Source organism: Apodemus sylvaticus, chromosome 1 (genome assembly GCF_947179515.1).
Source record: "Apodemus sylvaticus chromosome 1, mApoSyl1.1, whole genome shotgun sequence".
Lineage (NCBI taxonomy): Eukaryota > Metazoa > Chordata > Mammalia > Rodentia > Muridae > Apodemus > Apodemus sylvaticus.
In genome coordinates, this window is record NC_067472.1 from 125,852,300 (window position 1) to 125,865,479 (window position 13,180).

A 13,180-nucleotide genomic window follows, 5' to 3' on the forward strand; every position below is an offset into this window, starting at 1 on the left:
ATTACTTTATACTCTCCCTGTTATGAAGAGAATTAATGTTCATTCTAAGAACATTGGTGAAAGTTTCTATTAAAATGAACAAGTTCCAAAGATTCCCATACTTAAATATTTATGTCAGTCTTGACTCTTTCCCAAGGGTTTGTTTCTGGAAATAAAATTCTGAGTCCAAGTGTGTGTCTATTTTATGAACCACTCCAGTATTGCTAAATGTAATACAGAAATGTATTACCACTAGCTATGGGCTGCACAAGTGCCTTTCTGGATCCCTCTTCCTCAGCTGGATAGTATAATATTCTAATCAGAAGTGTATAAAAGGATTACATTTCCTTCTTATTATTTAGGATTCATAGGTAGTCTTGTAAGTTTGCTTTTATTCCAAATTTTTGAAAATTCCTCGTTTTGTGTCCTCTCTTCTGCCTTTGTATTATCTTTAGCAGATAAAGTTACTACACTTTATGGTGAAGGCATCAAGTATGGTCATTTGTATTGGAAATCTTTTCACTATTTAATTTTGCTCTGGGCGCCATGTGAAGTCCAGACGGCTTGAATGATCGTGCAGCCTCTCTGTTAACGTTTCTTACCCTGAAAGATTTCTTCCTATTTTAATGGGCTACAAATTCTTTTCTTACCCTGCCCGGAGGACAAATAAACATTGAATGCATTAGTCTTGTTCCTTAGAGGCTGGCAATGGCATCTGACTCTCTGAGTCTGGGCTTTGGCTTTTGTGGGTCATTGTTGTTCTGGTTTTGTTCCAATTTTACTTCGGAGGTCAGGTCTCTCGCCCCGACTGGCTGCACGTGTACTCTGAACTTGCAGTTGATTTTGCTCTGCCTCACCCATATGCAACTGTGACTGGCTTAACTCTTCATTATAGTTGAGTTATTCAGATAAATACTGTGAGGTAAAAAAAAAAAAATCTCACCTCATTCTGTTTTTCCAGAAAAATAGTGAATGTTTTTCAACATGCTTCCAAAATATAGTTTATTTTATGTCTTACTTTTTTTTTTCTAACCCATATCAAGCTTGTTTCATTGTTACAATAAGACCTCAGTCCTCCAGGTTCTATGAAGATCTGGTGGATTAGGTAAATCTATCATTTAGTCACATGCATTCCAGACAGCAGAAGAACAAGCCATCGTTATGAGAGTTGGATTATGTTTGCCTAGACCATTGGAATCTTTGAAAGGACAAGGACAGCGTATATTAACATAAGTTTCCCAGAGTCTCACTTGGTCTGTGAGTCTGCAATCACATCCACTGCCCCACTAGAAGCTCTCTGAAGCCAGGTCTGCACCAATTCTACTCTAAACTTAGAGCTACATAAAATGATAGGCATGGAGACTTCTGGGAGAATGGCCCCGTCCATGATCATCCGTAAGTAACCCCTATTAAACTCGCTGGACTTGAATGAGTCAGTCTTTAGTCCATTGATGTCATTCCAGTTAGGGACAGCTGTCCACCTTTTACAGCCCCTCCAGATGTTATGCAACAACTGAGTGTGTGCTTTCAGTCTTTGCAAACATCCTCAAATCCTTTGAAAATAGTCAGAGAATGCATAGACCACGCTTAGCAAACTTTCCCATGTGCTCATTTGTACCATGTCAAGCCTTCCAAACTCCGACAATGCATTCATTTTTGTTGTCTTAGCTAGATAAAATCTAAACCCTGGTCATGACAAATGAGGCAAAGCCAATGAAAGTCTGAAAGACTGAAGTTGGATAACTCTGTAGAAATGGGGACTCTTGTCTTCCATGTGACTGACCGATGACAAAATGACATCATCTACTTTCCCATAAGCCATGATCAGTGTTCTCTTTCAGATTCTTTGAAACCAAAGAAAAGCACATATGAAAGCTGGGAGCAGACACCCCACCCCTTGCAGTGAGCCCACAGGTGTGGCAAGTGCTCTTTAGGGCCTGAATAGTCTGCTTGCCTGACTGCTATAAGCCAATAAAGTTTCAAAAAGTGTAATGAGCGCTAGTTAACATAAGTTTAGCATGTCTGCCTAAACTTAGTTCTTACCCAATGGGTGGCCGAGTCTGTCATTCTTGGCCAGAACTGACTATCCAGAGGCACTCTGGTCGCTGCCAGGTCAAACTTTCCCAGGAATTTGAAATTACACTCACACACGCACACACACACATACACAGGATCAGAAATGAGAAGTTACATGAAGGGCTGGGCTGGGCTGGCCCTTCCTTTTATGACATGTGTGCCCAAGCGGAGCCAGGCAGTTCCCATTACAGAGGAGAATGGCTGAGATATTAAGGAAGAAAAAACAACTGGCAAGCTATGTATGTCTGTAGAAGGAGAAAGTAGCCCACGTTCCTTACTTTTGGGGTTCAGGATCTCAAAGCCTGTTTCTGCTTTAAATATTCCCACCTATTTATATTGAGAAACATTGAACATCTGACACAGGGCAAAGTTTATAAAGTATGTTCAGTAGACATGTGGTGCCCTGATCTCAACTGTCCAGAAGAAATACATCTCAGAGAGAGGAACTTAGAAGCACTCTGAGCATTCAAGTTTTCTAATGGTGATTCAGCTACTTCATGGTTACCCTAATGGTGACTCAGCTACTTCATGGTTACCCTAATGGTGACTCAGCTACTTCATAGTTACCACTTTTGACAAGTGTAGGGGCCAATGGCAACTCAGTTAATTGCTTTTATTTGCTTTACAGTCTTCTAGCATCAACACTAAGCCTGCCCAGTTTAGAGTTGTCTGCCTTAGCTAGGCGCAGCTCAAGACATTGCAGAGATTGTTGTGTCTTAAAATAGCCTAGTCGAGTCTCCTAGTTGAAGAAAGATATGAAAGGACACACCTCTTCTTTAAAGGTTTATCATTTATTTTGGGGTATGTGCATGTAAGTGTGTCCACAGAGGCCAGAGGTGGGTGTTGCAGTCCCAGGAGCTAGAGTTACAGGCAATTGTGAGCTTCTCAACATATGTTCAGGGAACATATGTTCCAGTCCTCTGAAAGAGCAGTGAGTTTCCTCAACCACTGAGCCACTGAGCCACTGAGCCCTAGGACATGGCTCTCCCACAAAGCAGAAGCAACAGCAATGGAAAGAAAAGAACAACTCCAAGAGAAATGCCAAATGAAAGACCATTAGAAACTAGCCATGTGTGGGCTCCATGGCATGAAGGAAGGACCCTGCAAGGGCCATGGCTAATGCCACCTTTTCTGGAAGTCATCAGGAAGCCCACTGTGGAGAGCTAACGGTACTCATAAAAAAAAAGTTGCCCATGTTGCAAAAATGTTCCTGCCAAGTTGTAATATACTGCACAGTCTTAAAGACATTCCCTTTGCTTCTTCCAGCACTGACTTTAGAAGAAAACACGAGGTCACTGAATCTAGATATTGGGACTCCTGGCTGACATTCATAATTTCTTCTGTACATTTGCTCTAAGAGACTCCTAATAAGGATAATTCTCCCCCAAGTCCAGGAGTCCAGGCCCTGGCTGTAAGGATCTATGCTGAATGCTAATCTAAGCTTATGTCTGACAGACGTGATGTGTCAGGGTTGGGGATACTCAGGGGCTCCTCACCTGCTAAGAGGAGAAGGGGTGGATGAAGGGAGGGGAGGGTTGTGAGAGAGGATGACTGGGAGTGGGCAGTGAGCGGGATGTAAAGTGAACATGAAAAAATGTAAAAAAGAAATCTTATGTCTGAAGACTGAGTCACCATGCTGCACACAGACATGTCTTGTTGTTCCCTAATCTTTCAGCCCAAGGCCCCTGTACTAGCTGGTTTTGTGTGTCAACTTGACACAGGCTGGAGTTATCACAGAGAAAGGAGTTTCAGTTGGGGAAGTGCCTCCATGAGATCCAACTGTAAGGTATTATCTCAATTAGTGATCAAGGGGGGAGGGTCCCTTGTGGGTGGTGCCATCTCTGGACTGGTATTCTTAGGTTCTATAAGAGCAGGCTGAGCAAGCCAGAAAAAGCAAGCCAGTAAGGAACATCCCTCCATGGCCTCTGCATCAGCTCCTGCTTGCTGACCTGCTTGAGTTCCAGTCCTGACTTCCTTTGGTGATGAACACCTGTGTGGAAGTGTAAGCTGAATAAACCCTTTCTTCCCCAACTTGATTCTTGGTCATGATGTTTGTGCAGGGATAGAAACCCTGACTAAGACAGTCTCCATCTCTTTTGAGAGGGAACTCAGGAGCTCCTAAAGCACAGCCTCAATTCTTGGAGAACACTGCAACTCCATTGCCTAAGCGTGTCTCCCTCTCTGCCATCTGAAGCATGGCTGCTCTTCAGCTCAAGAGGTGAGAATTCTTCCTCTGTGGGTTCTCCATGCATTTCCCACTGCCCCATGCTAATCAACAAAACACTGGTGTTTCCTTAGCCAGTGATATTTGGTAAGCTCTTCTGTAGTGGGCAGAATTATGAAGCACAGCTGTGGAGATGCCTTCCTCAAAGTCACTTGAACAAGTAGCAGAATTCAGATGCGCACAAAGGACTTGTCTCTGACTTGGCTTCAGTTGCTTCTCCACTTCTTTCCCTGTTTTCCCTGGCCTTGGTTCACTGACTATTCAGGTGCACACCACTCACGCAGGGCTTGTCCGATAGCAACTGTTGGGCTCACGGGCTGTGGGAAGCTCCTGTGCTTTTCATTCCTGCTGTCTCAGGCACCATCTCCTAACAAAACTGCATCTCTTGTGGAAGTTCCCCAGTTCCCCAGAACTTCACTTTGAACCCTGTCATTTCAACTTGAGCATATGCTGTTAAAGAGGAAAAAGATTGTAATGAAAAAACATCAGTTGCTTTTTATTAGTTTTCCAAGCTTGATGTGTGTAATGTGTGCGTGAAAGCTAAAGGACAGCCTTGGCAGTCATCCTCAAGAATGCAATGAGCTCCTTGGAGATGGGGTCCCTCATTAGCCTAGAGTTCACCAGCCTAGACAAGATGGCTGGCTAGTAAGCCCCAGGTCTCCTCCTCTCTCTGCTGCCCTAGTGCTGGGATTACAAGCCCACCACTAAGCCTGGAATTTTTACATGGGTTCTGGGCCTTGAACTCAGGTCTTCATGTTTGTTTGCAAGGCAAGGCAAATTCTTTACCAAATGAATTACTTCCCCAGCTCATAATTTTGCTTTTTATAATTGCAAAGAAAATATTCTAATTCTCTGTGTTGGATAATGTAACAAACAAACAGTCGGGCTTGTATAAATCCTTCCTTCTGTGGGACCTTCTGGGTCCCCAGTCCTATGTGCAATGGGCACAGCAGGCAGTCTTCCACGGCAGAAATACCATTAGGACCAGCTCCCATCTGTAGTTTTCCTTTGAGGCCCTCAAAAAATAGGTTTATCCCCCAGCCTCAGTTCCACGAAATGTGCCTGTATGTTTCCAGATCTTGTGGAGGAGGCTGGTTAAGAGGCCGACACAAAAGCACTTAGAGCCCTAAAGGACCCTGAAGCTATTGTGTATATCACTTCTGTGAATGGAAGCATCATGACATATTTACAAGTTCCATCGTAAACACAAGAGCACAGGGAGTAGAAGATAACCGCTATGCAAAGGCTCTCATCACTCAAACAAGTATTTAAGAGCAATAGAGGGATCAAGATACTACAGGTCTCCCGGTACATGCCATACACTCGAAGGTTTAACTGGACTGCATTTTCTTCAGACTTACGTGATTGCTGCAAGTCTTGTATCTGATGTTCTGTCCTTCACAGTTCCTAAAGGAGGAAGGAAACAATAGCTTTTATAGAGGTGATGATGCAAAGACAAGGTACTAGTTTTCTATAAAAATTTTAGTAGTATAAAAAGTATATAAAGATTCAGGGTTTAAACTCTGAAGACAAAAACTCCCAAGCATAAATGAACCAAAACATCTCAAGAAGGCATCCATAAATTCTTTAGGGGTAAATTCTTTAGGGAATGACATCAGTTAGCTTTTTCTTACCCTCTATAATCTCTACATAATCTCTGAAATTATGATGTGTGTTTGGGAGGGAGGTTTATGCATGTGTAGTTGGTGTGTGTGTGTGTTCCAAAGAAATCTACAAATGTTTCACTACATAGTTTCTTTTGTAATGGTTTCTTTGTATATTATTGGATCTGCCATACTTCTTGTTGTTTGTTTTATCTTTTGAAAAGCATCTTTGTCATTTAGACCTGGCCCAGAACTGGCTATATTCCCTAGTTCATGCTCTAACCAGTAAGTCCTGGAATTACAGGCCTGCGCCGTGCCTAGCTTAGCAGTACTCTTTTTCATTCTGATCCCCACTCTTCCTTCTTTCTCCCTTACTTTGTTTACTACTTTGTTTGCTTACTTATATTTAGATAGTTAGTCATCGGCAGGGCTACATTAGCCCTGGCTGGCCTTTAACTTATGATGATCCTCCTGTCTCTACATCCCCAGTGCTAGGATGACAGGTGTAAGTCACCATGCCCAGCTAGCCTTAAACATTTTGTTCCCTTACTTCATGGACCCCTAAGTTCTTTTAGAGATGGCACTTCTCTGGTTGGATTTTGAAGGCTTGTGAAAAACAAGTTTTGGAGTAAAAACGGGGTTATGGCTACTTCCAAAAGCATGACCCCTAATGTTTCTAAATGCTTGGCTTTGAACACAGACCATGAACCCATTAGTTGTTCCTTCTGAAGGTGTTGTTTAAAATATCTTCCCACATTATGGTCATGGGTTAGCTAAATCTTCACGCTCCATGACTATACCTCCTCTTTACTTGACTTATAATGAGTCTACTACTGAGGTTTTCTACAATCTTCATGAGAGGTGTGGTGGTTTGAATAGGAATGGCCCCCAAAGATTCATGTGAGTGAGTGCTAGGCCCATGGGGAGTGCAGCACTATGAGGAGGTGTGGCATTGTTGAAGGAAGTGTGTCACTGTGGGGGTGGGATTTAATGTCTCATATGCTCAAGCTATGCCCAGTGTGGAACACAGTCACTTCTGCCACCTTTGGATTAAAATTTAGAACTCTTAGCTCCTTCTCCAGCACTATGTCCACCTACAAGCCCCCCTGCTTCTCACCTGGACAATAACAGACTGACCCTCTGAACTGTAAGCCAACCCCAATTAAGTGTTGTCCTTTATCAGAGTTGCCCAGGTCAGGGTGTCTTTTCATAGAAACCCTAACTAAGACAAGCGGACATCACATTTTAGACACAGGAAGCACCGAGCTGGGAGGCTGACAGGAAAGCCATGCTGGGCTGGAGGACACATTTTTCCGGGAACCACGGCTGCCTGCCAGGCCTGGGTCACTTCTGTTTTTATGTGGATGACAAAGGAAAACAAACAAGAGAGTGAACGGGCAATTTCAAAATCACTCTGTTAATTTTAGGAAGGTGTCTGTCTATGAGACTAGGGAATAACATCTGAACACTTTCTGGGTCAGACCAATTTATAAAACTAAGAATTTTAATGCACTTGGAATGTATTCCCTGTATGGACTAATATCCTGATATTTTCCATTGGCTATTTATTTCGTTTTTAAAACATTTTTACTACATTTTTACTTTACTCAATCATTTTTCCCAGTTTCAAGGAGAAAGAAAAATTAAAGGGAAATGGTTTGTTATAAAAACAGAACTGATAGAAATAGTGAGAAATAAAAATTCTGGGAGCACACATGGAACAGCAGTTTCTTTAAAAAGTGATTTGAAATTTTGGAAATATTATTCACATGAATTCTAATAATTATTCAATTTTACCTACTTAAAATTTTTTTCAAAATGATTTTCAAGCAGAAACTTTCTTTAAACTAAAAGAAAAAGAAAGAGCAGAATTGTCTTATGACTTTGCTGCAAGTCTGCTCTGCAGGCTCCATAGCCAAAGTCTACACCCAGTTGTCAGCCAGGGTGACCAGAAGTCATTTGTGTGAACATTGAGCCCAAAACTCTAAAACCAAAAACCAAGTGCATCCCACCCAACAACTCCACTTCAAGGGCTTCAATGTGGCAACAGAAGACAAGACATTTTATCCCAAGAACTCTTAAAATATAAACCATTATGTCAGACCTCCATTTTCTTCCACGCATTCTGTGGTGAACTTACTGTGGGCCTAGGTATAGCTAGAAAGCTACAAGGGCATTGCTGCTCAGTTTGCTTTGTAAATCAGCCCTCTGGCTGCCATTTTTAGCACTCTACTTCACGTTCTCCAGCCTAACACACACTCAGCCCACAGGCCGGCCCCCATTGATGTGGCCTGCTTTGGTTACAATTTAGTCAGAAAATGAATGACTACTTTATGAAGCAAGCATAAAATGAAATGCAAGTTATTTTAAAGTTAAGGACATGAGAGTCCTAATTCCCCAAGCAGGAACCTGCCAGCTTATTCTGGAAATAATTCCTTTGGCCCAAAGCAATAGAGCTGCAAAAAAATATTACTTGTGTGTTTTTTAATACCACTATAATTAGCATATGAAAGAGATGATGGTTATCAGGAGTATATGAAAATTCAAGAACACTGTTTCACAGTTATGGATTCTCTACCCATTACAACATTCACAGCACTCTAGCACTGAAGATTGTTAAAGTCTAAATTTATGAAAATCTAGAAAACATGTTGATGTCACATGAGAATACATTAAAAACATTAATAAAATTTCCCTGGAGTTTATAGTACTATAATTTATTATATTCACTTGGTGATATATTGACTCAAACACTAATGTCATAAAGGCAGAGAAGCAAATGTATTGAATAATAAAAATATATTAATTTTAAAATAGTAGTCAAGCTGAGCCTGGGTCCCTGTGGCTGGCACTTGGCCAGGGGATCAAGTCACAGGTTTCTGCAGGAAAAAAAAGATGGTCTGGTTGGTGCTCTGTTTGCAGAGCATAATAACCGACTGAAGTAGTTAAGTGGAACCAAGCTCTACCCACAGAGAAATGGATAAGGGGTGGGACAGCACTCGCTCCTCCCCTCCCCTGAGTCCTTCATCTGAGGGAGCACGCTGACAGGAGAAGCCACTGGGATGGTCTCAAAGTCTGGGGATGGCTTTGTATGTAATCACCTCCTTCCTCCCTTTCCAAGAAAAGCTGACCGCAAGTGCTTAAACTGTACGATGTCTCATCAGTCTCTAAGGCACTTAAAGAAGAGACGATTAGCCTTCCGAGGGAAGTGGGTTTCCTCCTTAAGATCTCAGAGTAACTCCAGAGTCGCTGTGAGAGATGGGAATACTGAGTCCAGAATGAATAAGGCAGTGATGGAGCAAGGGCTTGAATTTGCTAGGCCCTTTGCATGTGTTATGGCTGCTTAGCTTGGAGTTTTGTGGGGCTCCTAACAGTGGGAATGGGGGTGTCTCTGACTCTTTCTCCTCCTCTTGGAACCCTTTTCCTCCTACTGGGTAGCATCACTCATCCTTGATCGGAGGATTGGTGCCTAGTCTCCCTGCACCTTGTTATGCCATGTTCAGTTGATATCCTTGGGAGGCTTGCTCTTTTCTGAAGGGGATTGGAGGAGCATCAGTAAATCTGGAGGAGAGAGGAGGTGGTTGGTGCTGGGAGAAGTGGAGGGAGGAGAGGCAACAGTCAGGATGTAGTGTATGAGAAAAAGAAATAAAAAAGTAAAAACTTTAAATAAATAAAAACTCACTACCCTTCTCTCATATGAATCTGATCTCATTTGTTTGGAAGAAGATGATGTTACTGTCCCTTGTTTGGGCATGGAGTAGGCAGATGTGTCATAGATTTGTCAGGCCTAGAGCCAAGATGAAGGAAGAAAATATACTGCCATCCATTTATCTGTTGTTGACACCAGAGAGCAAGGTGTTACCTCAGCTGACTTTACATACAATACACATATGTAATACACAATTCTGTGTATATGTATGTATGCACATATTATATACACACATGCATGTAAAATTTAGGATATTTTGCAAGCTCATATACCTGTTTAAATCAGATGAATTCAGGGAGACCTCAAATTTGGAGGCTCACAAGCTTCACAGAACATTTCAGAATTACAATGGAATTCATATATAGACTTAGAACACTGGTCTTTGTGTATGCGTGCACACATACATGTATGTGTTGAAAGCTGGAGGAGAGGCGAGGGGAGGGGTTGTGGCCATAGGACCGAGGGTGAGGGGGGACAGGTGAGGGAGTCGTGTGACATATAAACCAGCATCAGGATGCAGCTCTGAGCCAATCCCAAGCTCCTAAATCCTTGGCCAATCCTATCTCACCACACTGCTCCAGTCAAAGTCCTGCCTAAGGAGGTAACTCAAGAGTGGGGGGCAGAGCATCTGCACCTGCAAGGACTTCTGTGAAATGGGGGAAGCAGCCACTGCCCTGGCCTCACTTCCTTTTTGCTGCCTCACCAGTGTGTCAGGAGCCAATTTAAATCTAATGCCCTGTTCTGCAGATCAGGACTCTTAGAGGAACCGCAGGAGCCTGTGACACCTGGCTCTCCATCCTTTTTGCCTTCAGAGGGTTGACTTCCACATCCCCCCGGGTGTGTGAGGGGACCTGGGGGAGTAGAAGGAGTGGAAACCGCAGTTGGAATGTACTGTATGAGAAAATAATAAAATTTTTAAAAAGTTGGAATTAACGGTGGGCCACCACATCCATCCAACACTGTAGGAGTTCTGGGGACCTGGACTCCTGTCCTCAAACTTGCTCAGCAAGAACTTTGACCACTAAGCCATTTCGGAGTCCCTGGGCATTATTTTGGAGTCTCTATGTTCACAAATGTAATTCAACCCATTGTCTTGATAGTAATTTAACTTGTAACTACTAATAAATGCCAACATTTTCTTTATAACTGCAGCTTTTATAATTCTGCTAAAGGATTTCCACTACCTAGAAAACATAATGGTATTCATCTACATTATTTCAAATTTTACACTTCACAGATAGACTTTTTCCACTTGAAATTTATCCTTCATATGGACTGATACACTCATATACTTTTTCATTGAATATTTTCCTTTCAATTTAAAAATTTACTACAATTTATTCACTATTTTATGTGAATCAACTAGTTTTTCTAAATATGCATGATCTCAGGTGATTCTGAATTTTGAAAAGCATCTGTAGTCCTTCAGTGAGAAATCCTGTCACCACAGGTTGACCTACAGTGTCTGGAACACAAATCAGCATAGAGTGTGGGCATGCACATTTCTTACCAGACACAGCAGATTGCCCTCTGTGGTGGCATTACATTTCCCCTTTACTGTTGGAGGGTTGTGCTGGGAGGTCTCCTTTTCACACATTCAGGTCAATAATTGGCATTTAAAAACTTTACAAATTTCCCAATCTAGAGAACAGGAGATGGTTCATCTCATCCGCTCATTTAACGTCTAGTTGACTCTTTGTGAATTTCATATCATGCACTCCATCATCTCCCCATCCCTTTATACCCGCCCTCCACCCTTGCAACCTGCCCCTCAAAAGAAAAAGAAAAAACTCTTATTGTGGAAGCTGTAGTGTATGACAGTGTGTCCCATAGTATGCCCTTTGATCTACACATCTTTACATACAAATGTTTGTTGCAATGAGTCACTGGTCTGGTTTGAGGTCTCTGGCTTCTGCTATGCTACCAATAACTGAATCCTAGCCGGGTCTCCTCTTGGAGATCCTGTTGTTGTCCTATTTCATGGAGATCCTGAAGCTTTGGGTCTTAAGGAATGGTACCTTCACATGCTCTAGCTGTTCATAGATGGGGTAGATGGACCAACTCAAACCCCTGGATCTGGGCCTGGGTGGTAGCTGAGCTGGCGGCCCACCAGTTTGCCGACTCTCATGCCCTCATGGCTGGCTTACCATCAGGGACAGCATCTCAGCAAGGCCAGCAGAGCCAACAGAGCCAGCTCTACTGTGCTGCCCAGGTGAGATGCAGTACCTGTTCTCCCAAGTGCCACAGCACGTGAGGAGCAGGACCAGATCTTCTGCTCTCATGATCCTTGGATCAGCTCTCCTGCCTGCCACAGGTGGTGAGGGGAAAGGGGAGCGTTTCCCCCTCTTACCGCACAGCAGACAAGCAGCAAGGCCTGCTCACCGGCATTTTTCTCGTGTTGAGATTTCCTGTTTATGTTTTATAAATGTTTTCTATATTCTTCAAAGAAGTCATTGCAAAACATTTTATTATATATTTCAAATATAATAGTATTTATCATATATTTTATATTTTATATTTTTAATAGTTCAAGTGTTGCCTTTTGGAATGTGGCTTTCTACTTTCTTTCACACAGTAAGGGTCCAGTTATTTATGCATTGGTCTTGCCTAGAATTTTCCAGTGAACTCCGCCATTAGTCCCCTTATTTGTGTATAGATACTCTTGAATTTATTATCTACCTGAGCTGTGAGTCATGGGCATTACGTCCATCTCCAGTCCTTGAACAGCGTGTACTCCTGTCTCTCTATGTTGGCTGCACTGAATATAAACAGTGACATCAGAAAGTCTTACTTCACACCTGTTATTAAAGACTGTGCAACTTCATTTGGAGATGAGACATGATGCCTGTGTACCCGAGTGTGAATGTCCACTTCTGTTAGAATTTGATGGCTTTCAAGCTTTCACCGAAAAATAAGTGCATGGCTTTCCTCCTCACATCTTGGCTGTTGTGCCTGCTGCTGCTATTAATGTTGTTTCTTGGGTTCTGGACTCTAACATTGCAAACTTGAGCTACAAGTACTTTATTGATAGGAATCTCCCTCCAGATTCCTCAACCCTGCCAGGCACATCAGGGCCACATTTTACAGTTGGCATGTACTCATTGTGCATGGTACTGGGTTCCAAAAGGACATTTTTATACAAGTACATAATGTACTTTGAACATGTCAGACCCTGTACTCCATACTCTCCTTTTCTCGTCCATCACAGCCCCGTGTGTGTCCTTCATTTCCCTAGACAGTTTCTTTCATTCCATGTATGCATACATGAATTATGTATCAGTGTAAAATCTAGAATACACACATGAGAGGAAACACATGATATTTGCCTTTCAAGTCCAACTTAATCCCATTAATATGATAAACTCTAATTGTAGTCACATTCCTGAAAAATAGCATAATTTTGTTCTTTGGGGCTGAATAAAATTCTATCATTCAAGTATATGTCATACACATACATATACACATACACATACACATACACATACACATGCACATGCACATGCACATGCACATACACATACACATATATATATATATATATATATATATATATATAAAGACATATATATCACATTATCTATGCCTCTT

At 42.1% G+C, this 13,180-nt stretch overlaps 1 protein-coding gene across 1 annotated transcript in view; it reads right to left on the minus strand.

Annotated features, from left to right (window-relative positions):
* The window catches only part of Adamtsl3 (ADAMTS like 3), a 306,645-nt gene that overhangs the window by 167,213 nt on the left and 126,252 nt on the right, over nt 1–13,180 (minus strand). Inside the window, exon 5 of the mRNA XM_052186018.1 lies at nt 5,641–5,686. Within this exon, the coding sequence (XP_052041978.1) occupies nt 5,641–5,686 (46 nt within the window). The remainder of the gene's footprint in view (nt 1–5,640; nt 5,687–13,180) is intronic.